At 51.1% G+C, this 16,532-nt stretch overlaps 1 protein-coding gene across 12 annotated transcripts in view; it reads right to left on the reverse strand.

Moving 5' to 3' along the window:
• Positions 1-15,553, reverse strand: part of MCCA (methylcrotonyl-CoA carboxylase alpha chain) — a 51,801-nt gene extending 36,248 nt beyond the window's left edge. For 8 of the 12 annotated variants that reach the window (XR_015542533.1, XR_015542541.1, XM_087389021.1 and 5 more), the window contains exons 1-4: positions 15,061-15,553; positions 14,465-14,586; positions 14,191-14,338; positions 13,776-13,913 (exon numbers count right to left, since the gene is read on the reverse strand). Coding sequence is in view for 10 of the 12 variants with exons in the window: in XM_087389021.1 (XP_087245147.1) it covers positions 13,776-13,913; positions 14,191-14,338; positions 14,465-14,586; positions 15,061-15,450 (798 nt within the window). In the remaining 2 variants the exon portion in view is untranslated. Of the gene's footprint in view, positions 1-13,775; positions 13,914-14,190; positions 14,348-14,464; positions 14,587-15,060 lie in introns of those variants that run through there. The other 4 variants (XM_087389056.1, XM_087389072.1, XM_087389061.1 and 1 more) reach the window with 4 other exon arrangements.
• Positions 15,554-16,532: the final 979 nt, after the last annotated feature.

Here is a 16,532-nt window from a genome sequence, read left to right on the forward strand (position 1 = left end):
CCAATAAAGTGATGGGTCTCCATTGTGACACTAGATTCCTATTACCCGCCTTTGGGATGAGATGAATGAGACCATCTGTAAGTGAGTCAGGCATCTCACCAAAGTCCCACACGCCTTGCAGGGCTGATGTAATGTGATCATCAATCTGCTCCCAAAAAGTAATAAAAAAAGAAGGGTTAAGTCCATCCAAACCTGAGCACTTGCCTTTGTGAAGGGCAAGTAATGCAGTCTTGAATTCTGCATTGGTGAAAGGTGCATCAAGAGAAACATGCATCTCATCCTTCACCAAAACAAGGATACACTGCCAAATAACCTCTCTGGCATCATCTATGGCCTGTGTGCCCAGATCTGCAGTAGAAAGGGATGCAAAAAAATCTGAAGCTACACGCATGACGGCATCAAAATCTGACTGTAACACCCCGTCTGAGTCAACAAGCTACGAGACACTATCTCTACTATGTCTGGGTCCATGAGTAGAGAAAAAGTGTTTATTGACCCTGCCACCCATCTGAATCCAAAAGGATTTCCGTGCATGAAAGGCATACTCTGCTCTTTGATCCAACAATATCTGTATATGAGCCCTTGCTGCATCAAGGCGCTCCTGAATCCAAGCATCAGTGGGCCTCTTCTGCTCTTTCCTCTGAAGGGACGCTAACTGCTGGTGTATACCAATCTCACCTCTGAGAATCTCACGTCTCCTGGAATCAGCGACTGTATGATAATAGTCACTAATTCCGGATAAGGCTGCAGCTACCTGAGATGTGCGGACAACTCCACCCTGTATGTGAGAAACCCAAATCTGTAAAATATCCTCCGTGAGGCTCTCCTATGCATAAAAGGCATCCGGAATCCTGACATTGGCAAAGCGTCCTCTCCGATGAGGCTCAAGAATCTGCAACACCACTGGAAAATGATCTGAAGTGGTAACCCCAGTAGAAATGCAAGTGCCCAATCATCTACATAAAATCTGTCAATACGTGCATAAATGGGCATGTGTACTCTCCTGTTCGACCAAGAGTACAGGAGTGACTGTGGCATAACATGAAAGGCATCATCAAGCCAAGTGTCCCTGCCACTGTACTGAAAGAGAAAGGCATCCCAGGCTGCCCTCTCCAAAGAATGAATTCCACCCTGTCTGCCTCCCTTTTTGTCTGATGGCAACTCAACCATGTTGAAATCGCCACCAATAATCCAAGAATCTGCAATGGGGGCCCAAGATAGTAACTCCTTCCAAAAGGAGACTCGTTCCCCTCTGTTGTTGGGGGCATACAGATTGAGAAGACCAATCTTATGTCCTCCAATCAAAATAATGATCCATTGAGCTCTAGAGGGGGAGATACTACCATGACCGAAATGCAAGTACCTCCCCTTGTGTCTATAGCAGGCGACCAGAAGGTATGTCCTGAAAGAAGTTTGCCAGATTTAGAGCAATCACTGGCAACCAACTTGTGTTCCTGGATAAGAAGGATGTCAATAGCACCTCCAGTGACACCTGGATGAAGCTGATTTTGGATCATCTGCCTACGACGACGGTGTGGAACTCCGCCTAGGCCCTGTATATTCCAGCTGACTATCCTCATCGACAGGAGGATGCTGGGTGGAAAGGCTTACCCGACCTAGCAGAGGAGACCAGCTTCCCCTGGGCCGAAACTCTTGCTGAGGGCAGGAAACTCAACAGGTGACCTGCTGAGGAGGAGGCCCTATCAAAAGGAATCCCAATGACCGGGACCCCTAAGGTAGAGGGCACAAACTCCTCATCCATTAAAGTCGCCGAGTCTGCCAGTGCCAAAAAAGAGTTCCTGAGAAGCAAGTTTGGCCGAGGAGTGCGAAGAAGACCTGCACTCGTGGAAGATGGAGGAGAAGGACCTGCCAGGCCTCTATCAGCAGAACTGAAACTGGGGGCTGAGGAGGCCTGTGGCAGGGCTGAAGAGGAATCTGGAGTCCTCATCTATGCATGCATTCCCTCGGTCGTCCTGACTGTGCCAGGAACAGTCTGTGGGGAAGAAGTATCGGTAGCCCCCTCATGATCAGAAACCGAATTGACTCGGGTTGGTACTAGTGCATCTAAAGGCCCCTCCTGATGTGGACCTGTAGTGTCTGGGGCTGCAGCAACATCTACCTCTAGAGTCTGGATGACATCTGTCTGAACCGGATCAAAGGTCTCCTCCTGATGTAAAGGAGCCGCTCTGATCGCTCTCCATCGAGGTACTGGGTGTGCTACGGGCATTGGGCGCCTTGCTGCCCCTGGTGGTCCTGGGGTGCGCGAAGCAGGGCGCCCTGCTTCTCCTGGTGGTCCTGGAGTGTGTGGTACAGGGCACTGGGGAGGTGCAGTTGGGGTAGTACATGAAGAAACTGCACCAGAAGACCTCTTGGGTCTTTTTCTCTTCCTTGGGCAGTCTCTAGCACAGTGCCCAAGGGTCCTACAAATCCTGCACTGGTCCTGTCTACCTGCAATCTCCACTCTCTGTCAAAAGAGAGAGCCATCTGGGCGCTGAAGCATGATGTGGTCATCTGAGATGTTGGGGTCAGAGACAATGACCCTAACTCGAGGCACCCCGTCCGCTCTGACTGCCTCTGCCGAGGAAGAAGGCATGCCAGGAAGTGGGGGGATCTCAGTGACCACTCCGAATGTGGCTCCCATAGTAGCAAGAAGTCGATGGTAGACCTAAGGAAGGCCAGGAAATCTAATGAACAGTGATGTGACCTAACTGTCCTCCTCGACCGGATCGAAGCCCAAGGTGTAGGGCAAAAGAAAGATCCTCCTCGAACCGAAAGCCAGAGGATTAGCTTTGAGAACAAGGGCTGTGGACTCGTGGGAGTCGAAAACCACTTGGAAGAATCCACGTCCCAAAAGTCGAATATCCCTGAGGTATGGGGCGAGATCTCCTGGTAATGCCGCCAGCATCCAATCTCTGGCCTGTGATCTGGAAGGGTGTGACCTTTGCAAAGATGTAGGCGAAAAGTGATGTGGAGCCTTCTAATTCCACAGCTTTCTTGAGCTGCTGCAACTCGTCTTTTGAGAAAATGACGGTTCTCGCGGCCGGTGGAGGTGGACGAAGATTGGCTAAGTGGGGATCCATTCGCCAATCGAAGTGAAAGGGCCAATTCAAACACTGAAAAAACTCCGTCCGTAAAACTGCTGCCCAGGACGCCCTGGAACACGGGCGCAGGAAGAAGGAGAACAGGAGAGGGAAGGAGGAGAGGAGCCGGGGGGGGCTGCGGGTAAGTGCCATAACTGTAAGAAGCCTAGAAGCCATATCAATGCGTGCAAGCAAAGATTGGAGAAAGAAACGAGAAAGAAGGAAGCTGAAATGACAGTTTCAGATTCCAATGCATCAACTGCAAACAAGGAAAGTGCCTCAACAAACGCAGAGGATTGGTCCTTCTTAGTTAGTAAGTATGATGCCCGGTATGATGAAAATCAAGAGATTCCTGAATGTGAGTGGTACTTCAGTTGCAGTCTGGTATTTTGACAGTGGGGCTTCTAGGCAAATCACTTCTAGAAAAAATTTATTTGCTGATTTACAGCCTGCTCCAGGTATTTTGTGCCAACAACTCCTCATACCCTGTGAAGGAAGTTAGAAACATTTTTTTGTCATGAGTTAATGGAAATAATTTATGCCTTCAAGATGCCCTCTATGTGTATGGATTACCTTCAAAATGCCCTTTATGTGCCAGAATATCCTGTCACTTTCCTCTTTTGGGACACGAGGTCATTACAGTGTGTTCCTGCTCATCATCAGCATACAGCCTGTTATCTTTTATATTCCTTTCAAAACGTATGCAGGCTGCCTCTGTTTGTAGGCATTTCCAGCTTGAAATCATCCTGTTTTTTGCCTGACAGCAGTACCGATCTTCACTCCCTTGATATTTGTTGACAGTGCCTGCAAAAACCCGCATCACCAATTTGGTAAAATCCATCGATCTACAGCTCTTATCAACCCAAGATGGGGCTATTGTCTCTGGTGACCTGATGAGCCTCTTGTACTGTCATGCATAGAGCGGGTGTCTTTAAAAAGTACTAATACGGGAGATGGTCAATAGACATGCTTTAATAGTGAAACCATCTATTGGCATGTGAATGCCAACACCTCTCATCTCTATCCTACAAGCAGCATTGATGATGACAGGGCCTTCCATGGTAAACTCTGATTGCCCACCTTAGTCATGCCATATTCTTTGACCCTAGGAGGGTGATGATCTAAAATGATACATCTATATGTAAGGGCCATGCTGCAAACCCCACAAGTATGATATCAAGAGGGGTGCAAAGTATCATGACCTGTATAGTTGCTGCTCCTGCGAGCCCTCCCCCCTCCTCCCGTAGCCTCTACCTCCCTACCCTCCTCCGCCTCACTCCCTCGCCCTCGCTCCCCCTCGCCCTCGCCTTACCCCCCTCGCCCGTGCCTCACACCCCTCGCCCTCGTCTCGCCCCGCCACCACGCCCTCGCCCTTCGCCCCTCCACCCCTCACCCCTCGCCCCTCACCCCCCCGCCCCTCGCCTCGCCCCGCCCCTCGCCACGCCCTCGCCCCTCGCCCCCCCGGCCCTCCACCCTCGCCCTTCACCCCTCCGCCCTCGCCCCTCGCCCTCGACCCTCCCCCCTCCGCCCCCCGTCCTCGCCTCCGCCGCCGCCCTCTCCCTCGCCTTCGACCTCCGCCCTCCGCTCTCGCCCCCACCCTCCGCCCCTTCCGCCTTCCGCCCTCCACCCCCGCCATCGCCTCCACTTCCTCCGCCCGCCTCACTTCGCCTCGCCTTATCCTCCTCCGTCACACCCAAGCTCCATCCCTCGTCTATCCCCCCCCCTTTTTTGGTGGCAGCCTCTTCTTCATCGGAGGTCTCGCAGTTTGTCTTGGCGGTATGGCAGCTCCCTGCCCGGAACCGGAGGCCCAGCCGGACCCCCCCTCTCCAGATGCCTACCGCGTGATCTTGACAGAGCAACAGCCGTCTCGGGTACAACAGGTTGCCAATGACTTTGCCCTCACTTCCGTCTACGGCAGAGTCATTGGACACTCTCCCTCCAGATCAGCCATCAGGGACTGGCTCTAGTCCACTCTTATGCTAGAGGACAGCCACATCGAGGAGGTGGCCCTTATGGGAAGGGGCATCTTTTGGCTTAAACTCTCCACTGCGAAAGCTGCGAGGAACCTGATTGCTGGTTCCCCCACATCTGTGGATGGAAAGATCATCATGATAGTCCCTTGGTACCGAGGATTCAGCGCAGCGGACTTTGATGCCCGTTTCCGCATACCTCGCCACCCAGTGACGCTAGTTTTTCCAGGCCTTGCTGCTGAGTTGCGGCCAATAGTCAGGGACCTGGGTTCCCACTTTGGCTGGGTGATGCATGACACTTTCGTCGACGCGGTTACTGCGGCAGGAGCTCCCAGAGTCCGTGTGGCTGTGGCAGACGCTGTGTCCCTCCCTGCAGTGATTGAGATCGTGACAGATGCTGGCACCATTACTCAGAGCATGGTAGTCACAGGACAGCCAGGCCAGTGCCTGAGGTGTCACGGCTTTGGGCACCTGGCTGCTGCTTGTCCACGCTTCTCCAGCTCCTCTCGGCCCCCCCCGCCCCCTTCCCCTCAGCCCCCTCCCCCTCCCTCCGGGCAGCCACGTCAGGAGGAGCAGAGGCAGCCGGAGTCCAGTCCAGAGGTGGCTTGCGGCTGGACCGAGGTCAGAAGGAAAAGAGGAAAGAATAAGAAGACTTCTGACAAAGGCAAGGAGGCAGAGGTTACCCAACTTGCAACAGCGCCTCAGAGACCTGACAGGCAGCCGCCCCAGGGTCTTGAGAGAGCTTCTTCTTCCCCTGTAGCTCGCCCTCCGCAGCCTCAGGTCCCCCTCTCTTCCGATCCCCAGCTCCCTTCCTCTCAGCCCCCGCCCCTACCCCAGCCGCAGCCCCCTCTTCCCGACCCGCAGCATCAGCCCCCACCTCTCCCTCTTCAACCCCCTCGTCTTCCTCTTCAGCCCCAGTCCTAGCTCCAGCCCCATCCCCCCTCCCCCGCCCATCTCAGCTCTTCTGCAGTGTCAGCTGCACCGGTGGTTCCTCAGCCGCGGGCAGCCCCCACCCCCCCTCCTCCGCCCCCCCCGTTAGTTGCTTCCACGGAGTCTGAGTTTCCTACCCCTCAACCTCCATCCCCTTCCCCAACCCAGGCAAGGCACCCCGAGTCTGCACCACCCCCTGGAGCAGTGTTCCCTGTCTGCTAGCCCGACCCCCTCAGTTGCAGACTCTGGCGGGCCTCAACTTCAGGAGAGAGAGCTTCCTCGCGACTTCTACAGATCTGGTCCCTGGGATTACTTGGATGTGGCCGACCTCGGGACCTTCCCTGCTTGCCTCGACATCAGTATCTTCCTTCTCCGTAAAGGGGCGGATGGGAAGATCGCAGCCTTGGCCCCGAGGGATGGCCCTAGCTTTGCTTTCACCTTTCTCAGCGACGGCACCGAGACTTGGACAGACCACTCGATCTGGGAGGCTCTCAGAGAGCAGACGCTCGCTCGAATTTGCTCCTGGATAGGCCCGTCGGGTGGACAGCTTCTCGAGACTCAGTGGTCCGAGGGTGATGTGCGCCTGCGGTGGAGTTGCGCCGCCAAGCGTTTCAGATTGATTATGATCCTCAGGCCCCCTCTGTCATGGCCCCTTCCCCAGGATGTCAGAGCCTGGACTCCTCAGAAACTTCGAGCCTTCTACGGGATGACTACCTCAGAGATCTCGAGTTGGCTTGAGAAAGCGTTTGTCCATGGCACCAAAGGCCTCACGCCTTTGTTAAAAGTTTTGAAGAACGGGCAGGATGACCCCGCCTCCCCCTCCAAACCTTCACAAAAGCGTCAGCGCCTTCATTCCGAAATTTCAGCTTCTTCATCGACCTCAGCCGCGAGCAGACAGTTGTTCGCAGCCTACCAGCCCTCATCATGAGCTTACACCTTGTCTCCTGGAACGTGAACGGGTTTCATTCTTCTGGCACCCGTGGTCCTAGGAAGCTCATCTTGAGACAGGAACTTCAGCCAGCAATGATTGGTCACTTGTATATACTCCTGCTCCAGGAGCATAAGCTTTCAATGGCCCATTCCCGTAGATGCAGGAAGATCCTCCCTGGACGCTCTCACACTTATTGGGAGCCCTCGATCGGTGCACAGGGGAGGAGTGGTGGCGTTTGTACTTCCGTTTGCAAGTCATTTGCCCAGGGAGTTTTGGTCATGGTACGTGAATCCCAGGCCGTGCACTTTGGGTTGGCCTAGAGTTGGAGGGCTCCAAAATAGGAATCCTCAACATCTATGCACCTACAGACCTCCGATGCAGAGCCACTTTCTGGAGGACACTCACAGAGATTCTCCCAGACATGGATTCGTGGATCGTTGGAGGTGACTTCAACAATCTGGAGACTTTGGAGGACCAGCAGGGCAGAGAACCAGAGTTTACAGGTATAGCTCAGGCAGAGCAATCCGTTTGGGACTCCTTTATCTTTGCGACAGGAGGTAGGGACAGCTGGAGAGAACCGTCCTTCCGCCAATGGCACGGGACCTTGGACTTCTCGTGGGGCTTCCGCAGGGAAGGAGGCAGACTCCTGGAGAGACTGGACAGATTTTATGTCAGTGATTGGGCCGTCAGCAGAGGTGGTCAGGTGGGTATAATGCCAGGGACGACACTCTCCGACCACGCGCCAGTGCTCTTATCACTAGACTCCGCAGCTCAGTCCCTTCCGCCCCGCTCGTGCAAGATTCCTGATTCCATCTTCTCTAGGGAGGAGGTGCGCAGTAGTATCGGTAGCCTTTGGGACAGAGATTGGGGCGAGTGTGAGGATCTGGTAGAGTCGGTGGCGCAGGCTTTGCAGGAGTCCAGCCAGATTTGCCAGCTCGCAGCCCTTCAGGTTCGCCAAGCGTGGTGGGACAGAGAGAGAGCTCTTCGTAGGGACCTCGCCTCCATTCAGCGACTCCAGCAGGCTGCTCCGGGTTCGGAGGAGCTTCGGATCCAAGCCCTTCGAGCCAGAGCCCTTCTTGAGGAGACTCTCCAGCGTCGCTCAGAGTTTTCCTTTCACGCCTCCCTCTCCTACTGGGCTCGGAAGGGCGACCGGATGAGCAAAGAGTTCTTCACGACGCATGGCCAGAGGGCAGCAGGTGATCAGCTCCGAAGTCTTAGGACAGCAAAGGGGCACATCATTACTAATCCGGAAAAGGTCTTGGGGTTGGCTACCGACTTCTACAGGACTCTTTTCCAGCAGGAGCAGCTTGCCCCCCGTACTAGACGTTCCCGCGAGGAGGTGTGGAGGCACATTCCAGCCCTTGTTCAGACCAGCATGCAGACGACGTTGATGGCACCGTTCACTATTCTTCACCTCTTTCTGGGATCAGATCCATCAGCCCCTCCTAGCAGCTCTCTAGAGGATTTTCAGCAGCGGACATATGCCAGAGAGCCTCTCTTCGGGATTGATTTGCCTCATCCCGAAGGGAGGAGACCAACAGGAGATTCGTCAGTGGCACCCGATCACTCTCCTCACCACTGCCTACAAAATCCTTGCCAAGATGATCAACGCCAGAGTTCGGCCACTACTTCCTGACCTCATTCATGACACTCAAACAGGCTTTGTCCAGGATCGCACTATCCTGGATAATGTCTTTACCTTCTCAGAGGCGACGGAGTGGGCTCAGCACAGTGGGTCGCACTTAGCCATCCTACTTCTCGACTTTGAGAAGGCCTACGATCGAGTGGACTGGTCCTTCCTGGAGGGTACTTTGGAGAGACTAGGATTCCCAGTAGGATGGATTCAGGGTATCTCAGCGTTATACAGGACATCTTCCAGCAGGGTCATCATCGGCGGCAGGATGGGAGAGCGATTTCGATTGGAGAGATCAGTGCGTCAGGGTTGCCCCCTCGCTCCTTACCCGTTTCTCTTCTTCACCGAGGCGATGACATACTACCTTCGGGCGAGGTCGATCGGGATCCGAGGTGTTCGCCTTCCCATTAGGGAGGACACGGAGCTCTTGGACTCGGAGTATGCAGATGACACAGCGCTGTACGTTCAGGATGATGAGATGATGCTGGAGAGGGTGAGGCTGGCCTTAGAGGTCTTCTGCTCGGCAGCTGGTGCGAAAATCAACTGGAACAAATCAGTTGGTTTTCTCACAAACCCTGGGGCATGCTCACAGTGGGGGAGGTTTTTGGGTTTCAGATGGATCCCACGGGGACAGACAGCTAGATATCTCGGCTTTCAGGTCGGCCTGGACATCACGCCAGCTCAACAGTTTCTCCCGGTGCTAGACTCCATTCGACGGAAGCTGGCTTTCTGGAGCACTGCTAAGCTCTCTCTTGCAGGTCGTGCTCTTGTAGTCAACCAGGTTCTCATGGCCACGGCCTGGTATGTGGCCTCTTGTTGGTGCTTCTCGAGATCCAGCGTCACACAGCTCAGGAGGATGGTCCGAAATTTCATGTGGTCTGGGGGGGATGGTCTCAGAGATACCAGAGCCAGGGTAGCCTGGCAGACAGTCACTCTTCCGCAGGCTGAGGGTGGCTTGGGGGTCATTGATCCTAAGCTTCAGAGTCAGGCCCTGCTGGGCAAGTTAGTTATCCACGGTTTGACCCCGGGGGGGCAAACGTGGAAGATGTTATTTCAGCAGGGGATCAGTTCTTGCGTCCCGCGCCGAGGTGGAGAGTGGCTACCGTCCCTCCGGTGGATCTTCACCTCTGCACCGCTTGCTCACCCCCACTCCCCGCTCATTCGTAGCCTTCTCATGGTTTGGAGGCGACTCCGTCTCAGTCTCATCCAGTCCCCTCCTAGCTGTCAGGAGGAGATCGACCGCCAACCGCTCATCTAGAACGATCAGGTCAGAGATCCCTCGGGCCTTCAGCTGGGGGAGAGGTCACATATCCTGTGGGACGGTTGGATGCGGGGGCTAGCCCGGTCCCCTCGAGTTTGGAGGGACACTTACAGACACTTGGAGACCGTTGCTCTAGCAGCCGCAGCTGGAGGTGTCCATGGAGCTCAAGCGAGACGCACAGAGATAGACGGAGCGATTCCTGCGAGTTGGTTGGTTCCACCCGAGATTCAGATCCTCATGCCTGGTGATGACCATTGGCTTGGATAGTTCACCCCCCGTGGCATCCCACTGGTAGTTGCAGGCCGGATGGACGACACCTCTGTTTCCTTCTTCGTGGTTTCGGGGGACAGCCGACTCAGGAGAGAGGGTGTGCTCATCGACCCCCTTCTCTCGTGGCAGAGGGTTCGGGTCGTAGGACTCGTGGGGAAGGTTTGGTGGATTGATCCTATTATAGAGCAGGATCAGCTGCAGTTATGGCAACTCTGGCTTTGGGAGGGGAGGGCTCTGTCAGAGCTTGATTGGGACCCAGGTGAGTGGAGATGGCCAGAGGTTGTGGCAGGCCAGGGGCCGACCCCTTTCTTCGCTTACAGCACGACATTGGGCAGGCGAGTTCTCGGGAGAATGCAGAGCCGCCCGCCCACCCAACGGCCCAGTTGGTATGCTCAGGGTATCTCCAGGCTATTTTTGCAGGCCTTCTGGAAGGCCTTGTGGGAGAGCTAGCGGCCGCGGAAGATTTCCTACTTCCTTTGGCTACTCGCCCACAAGGGTCTTCCAGTTATGAGCTGGTTGCGGTAGATTGGTCAGGATGGACTTTGTCAGATTTGTCATGAGGACGAGGAGTCACCAAAACACTGCTTGTGGAGCTGCACTCGCGCCCAGGAAGTGTGGAGGTGGACCTTCGGGATCCTTGCTCGCGCAGCACCGGAGCTAGGTTTGATCATCTGGGGTGCGTTCTGCTGGTGCAGCACCACACCTGGCTTTCATCAGTTGTTCGAGGCAAGCCCGCAGGACCCCATGTTCCTTATCACACAGGGGACTTGGGGGCCGCTCGAGGGCATCCCGCCGCACCTGGCAGAGGTGGACACAGGATCTCAGGAGAGGCAACCAGTCCATTTGGACCTCGCACTGCACGCAGATCCTCGATGGTACCTCTCTTTCGACTGCCCAGGTCATGGCCGACATCTGGAGTGAGATTATACACACACTCAGAGGCCAGTGGGACCAGATACAGGAGATTCCCGGGCTGGCCGGGAGAAGCGGAGACGTTTCCTCCGAGATTGGGATACGCAGGGCCTCTTCTTCGAGCATACTTCTCAGGGCCTTCAGTGGCGCTATTCACCACCTCTCTGGCTGTTTATTCACGCCCGCCTGATCCCTCCGTGAGAGAGAGCTTTTTGTTTCCATTTGGGCTGCGTCCGATTTGTGAACGCAGCCCCTTTTATATGTCAGCTGCAAAACTGACCTCATGTATCTTGTTTTTTCGAAGTAATATAATCAGCACTGTTTTTTCGGCAAGTATCATGACCTGTAGTTTCTTGAATCTGGCCAACTTAGTCCCTACGAAGTACACCCTCCCAAAAAGTCCCCGAGTAGAGTGCTGCTAGGGTGATTAGGGAGTCAAAGAGGAAGGCTTTTGTATGCCATTGAAGCATGCCCTCTAGTCAATCCAGCTTGAGCTGCCAACTTCATACTGAGCCCGTCTAGTGAAGTACATATGTGATGATTGATGTGACAATGTGAACCTGTGGCCCAGCAAATGTGAATCATTGCATTACTAGTGTTGAAAATATCTTGGTCGTTCCAACAGTACCTGCCATATAGGCTGTCATAGCATCTAGAGCTGCCAAGCGACTCTGTAGGCCTACTGATGTGTCTAAACTAAAACCACATCTTCAGCATTTAGCAGAATAGGGCCAAATGAAAAAACAAGAAAAGAAAGCTGTATGACCATAGGGATGAAAGGAATATGAAGAGAACATCCACCCAATAAGTGAAATGAGCGTCCATGGTAAGGGTTAGCTGGGCCCACGCCTGGGTGTAGTCCAGGTTCTACTCAGACGCCAACTTGTAAAACAACCAAACATTAGAAAGACCACATTGGGTGAGCGGGCATGCTCCCCGCCCAGCCATAGATCCAGTATAAAGGATCACCCTCCGAGCCTGAGAGTGCACAGCTCATGTATGGTGTCCTTATCCTCCTAAGGGAACCCATACACTGCGAATGGTCTTAAAAGTTGTCATTAGTGCCAGCTCATGCTATGACCTTGGAGTCATAACACTAAGGACAAAAGATGGAATGTCTTTCGTAGGCCACCTTAGTTGAGGTAGAGGAAAACACATACATTTTCTACAAATAATGCCTGATTCAACAAGCTGAGAATCCCATTCCTATGTATAATGAGGAAGTAATTAGCTAAGAGAAATACATCAATTAGAAAAAACAAAAAGGTCTTAATTCTCAACCTTCAATAATGAGAAGAATCTAAAAATAAAATTCTAGAGACTACAAGCATTTTCGACAGCCTAACAAGCTCAAGGATACTCAGGGGAACCTAAATCAAGATGAAACTGCATTTTCTGCGATGTGTCATGATAACCTGATAGGATTAGTGCCATGCAGAAGCACCAGAGCCATTATTCAGGATAATGAAAACCATGATATGATCAAACCTATAGATTTAGAATACTCAAGTCAGCCTAAATTTGCCAAGCAATGGGAAGCTCATGGGTCTGATGATCTTCCTAAAGAACTCTACTCCAAGCATTGGGACTTCTACTCATGAACTCACTAGAACAGCTATCAAAGCTTGGATTGAAGAGACACCCTCCTCACACTGTGAAAAGAAGTAATAACTTATCTCTAAGAACCAAGACACCCTCAACCTTGAAAGATTGGGAAGTCATCACTCTCCTCTTTGTCTCCTACAAAATTGTTGTCAAGACCCTTGCAAAGAGAATGTTAGGAGTTGTTTGCCAGTAAAACCCAAAGTGGCTTTTCTCAAGAAAAGTACATTCTTGGCAATGTTCTCCTGGCTTGGGATCGCTTGTACTGGGCTAAAGAGCCCGACTAGAAAGTAGAGCAAGAAAATTGGGTCCATATGGGAAGAAAGCACACATTCGTTTATTGGAAGTCTAGGGTCTCTAGCATGAGGAGGACAAAGGGGCTTGACACCTATAGCATCATGGATATAGAAGGTGCCATGTGGGCACATGTGAAAGGTGCCGCATGCGTACATAAAGAGGGAGGTGGGGTCAGCCTGTAGGTTGGCAGACCCACGGACCAATCGGGCTGTAGGGCCTAGGGTCAGCCAGATCTTGTCCCCTATAAAAGCCACTAGGAGAGCAGCTGTGGTTGCATAGACGTGAGCAGCAGAGCTCAGCCTCGCGAGCAGCTACTGAAGCCTACAGAGGCACTTAGCAATCTTGGTGGAGTTCTACAGCAGTACGTGCGGCAGACGGTGCCCATAGTGGTGCCATAGTTTGCTGTACCGGGTAGTGGTACACTATTGTGACAGCTTTTGTACTTGAGTCATCTATCTATACATGAGGGTTGATGTACTATAGTGTGTTATCTTTCCAGATCTTAAGTGTTCTCTATCTACTTGTGTGCACACATGTGAAGTGAGATTGTGATATATAGCATCCTGGCAAGCTTCCGCAGTAGATTACATGTGAAGTCAAAGTCGGTGCTTGCTGCAAGGTCATTGTTCTTCTAACATGGTGTCTGAGCTTGATTGGTGAGCTGAGGAGACTTGATTGGGTGTTTTTCAATATGGTTACAATATGTTCATAGATGCTTTAATTTCCACTAACTTTTGTTTACTGTAGTCAATACTCCTCATATTAGTGCTAGAGAGATGCACTTGCACATAATCAGATAGAATACAGCTTCTAAAACCTTCGAAATAATCCTGAGAGGAAGGAGATTGGGTTTCAAAAGCCCCAACTTTGAAAAAATAAAATCCAGGACCTGAACTTCAATGTGTCGAGGCTCTAAGATGTATCTTTCAATTAGAACTCGCTTATCTCCAAAAGCTGCTAGCGCTTCACGTTGAGCAGAATAGAGATTTTCTAAAAACTCATCCCCACGTGAGACGATTTTCATACCCTGCACAGTTACGAAAATATAAGTAAATCACAAAATGCAAAATAGATCAATGCTACTAGTTTTTGAAACCCTCAACTCGTCAGAGAAAAAGTACAAATCCATCCCTCACTGAAACAAGTCTACAATGGTTATAAGGATGGCATATCGATCTCCAATGAGCACACATGAAAATCCAAAAATGGACCAATAAAACCCTCGAGTTAAAAACTTTTGCAATGGCCTGATATTGACAACATATTCATAAATCATCAGATAAACATAACATGAGTGTAGCAACCTTCCCTCCGCCACCTTGAGTGGCCTTAATAATGACAGGATAGCCAATTTTGTCTGCTTGCGACTTCAAAAACATTGCATTCTGTTCTTCTCCATGATATCCAGGAACAACTGGCACACCTGCTGTACTCATTAGGCTCTTCGACTCACTGCATCAGCTTTCCAATAAAAAAGTTCGCTGTATGACATGATGGCTGATGCTTGCAAAAACCTTCAAAAGCTCCATGTAAAACACTCTACTCTGCACAGAAGAAAGGCAGGGTGCAAAGTGAGACCTTTTGTCGCCCATCACACGGATAGCATTTACAGGTGGACCGATGAATGTGATACCCTCCTTCTTGCAAAGCTCTGCAAATAGTGCATTCTCAGACAGAAATCCATATCCAGGATGAACTGCCTTCAACAGAAAAATGATTCAATTACCAGTCAGTCTTCCTCTCTGATAACAGAAACAAGCTGCTAGTATGCGGCTGAAAAGCATGAATTCACCCAAACAAATCAGCAATATATTGATACTTTCAAACGCCATCCCCGTGAACAAGAACATAAAATTCACCACAATGAGCAGAGTTCTCTCTCTCTCTCTCTCTCTCTCTCTCTCTCTCTCTCTGTGGCAGAAGGCCACATCCATCCTTCTCCTCCGAATCGTCACACCATCCACACACCACACCTTCATCCGAAAATAGGAGACTTTTCTCTCCTTTATGCGTCATATGCTATATGCTCATTCATTTATCTGCTGATAGGCTATTTCTTTTCACCTGGATAAATTCGTGGTAGTTTGTATTTCGTCAGTGAGGACTCATAAACTTTTTACTGTTTACGTGGGAATCAAACAAATGACACTCGAAATCTTGTGAAGAAAGTGTACATGGGCTCGTGTCCGTCGGGAAGCATCCACAATAGCAAACCGGTTTAAATAACTGGATTGGGCTAGAGCAGGCCCGATACAGACTGCCTCGTCTGCCAGCTGCACGTGGAGGGAATCCCTATCAGCCTCACTGAAAACAGCCACGGTCCGGATCCCTAGCTTCCGAGCGGTCCTGATGATCCGGCAAGCAATTTCTCCCCTGTTTGCGATGAGAATTTTCTCAATGGGCCGGTGTGGGGCTCGTTCCATCTCCGAATGACCGGAGAAAGCACTGTCGATGAAGCCAAACTTTCGGATTTCTTCCCATGGAGAGATGGTTGGATAGGCCGGATGATTGCGATGAGAAAGGAGACGGGAAGGAGCATGTTTGCGGAGACGCTGTAGCATCATATTGGGGTTTTTTGAAAGCTTCGAAGTTGTGGGTTCTTGATTTGAACTCAGACAGTGGAAGAAGAAGATGAAGATGACAAACAGACAGAGGATGATGAAGATGAAGATGAAGATGAAGATTAGTAAGCAAGCTTGATATATCACCAAATAGGGGTCCACGTCATCTCAGCCACATCAGCTCATTGAGCTTCCAAGTAAGCAAGCTTGATATATCACCCCAGATAGGGGTCCACGTCATCTACCCACATCAGCTGGCTTTTATAATATATATATCTATGAGTAACTTGACCCGTCTACGATAGGCTGGGAACTTCCCACCCTCTCTCTGGCTCTCTTTCTCTCTCTTTCTCTCAATTTACATGTTCTTTATCTATGTTTGAAAGGAAGTAACAACAAATCCATTGGCGTGTCTCTCTATATGCCTCTTTATATATATAAAAACACGATTATTAAACTTTAAATCTAGTGCCTTTACTGAGAAAATACTTTTACACCATCTCTCTCTCTGCTTGTGTGTGTGTGCACGCGTGCATGTGTGTGTGCGTGTGCATGCACATGTGTCCCTCTCCATTGTATATGTATAAGAATACAAATAATAAACTTTGAGCTAATTTGAAAAATACTTTTATACGAATGCAACTCTCTCTCTCTCTCTCTCTCTCTCTCTCTCTCTCTCTCTCTCTCTATGGACGTATAATAACACAACGATAGAAATGTCATTGTTGAAACCGTCGAACAAAACATGAAAATTGAAAGTGCATGCATATCCGAAAGTCCATAAAGCTCCAATAGTCAAATAAGTGCAGGTGCATATAAAGGTTCGCTAATGAAATAGATGTCATGCAGGACATCCTAGATGTGCTGGAATAAGTAGATGTCGACGACGCACGTACCTCAGCGTGCCAGTGACACCTACGAAGTAGAAAAGGGTCAATATAAGAATTTAGAAAATTGAATGGAAAGACACCTGTGATGCTCCATGAGAGTGCTTACCATCACATGGTGTGGTGAGTAGGTGTCTGAAGAAAGTGTACATGTAGTCGCCGTTTCTACCATGAGCAAAAGCCAGCATCGGCTGATGC

Source organism: Dipteris shenzhenensis, chromosome 2 (genome assembly GCF_047967505.1).
Source record: "Dipteris shenzhenensis isolate YYH24624 ecotype China chromosome 2, Dip_SZ_1.0, whole genome shotgun sequence".
Taxonomy (NCBI): Eukaryota; Viridiplantae; Streptophyta; class Polypodiopsida; order Gleicheniales; family Dipteridaceae; genus Dipteris; species Dipteris shenzhenensis.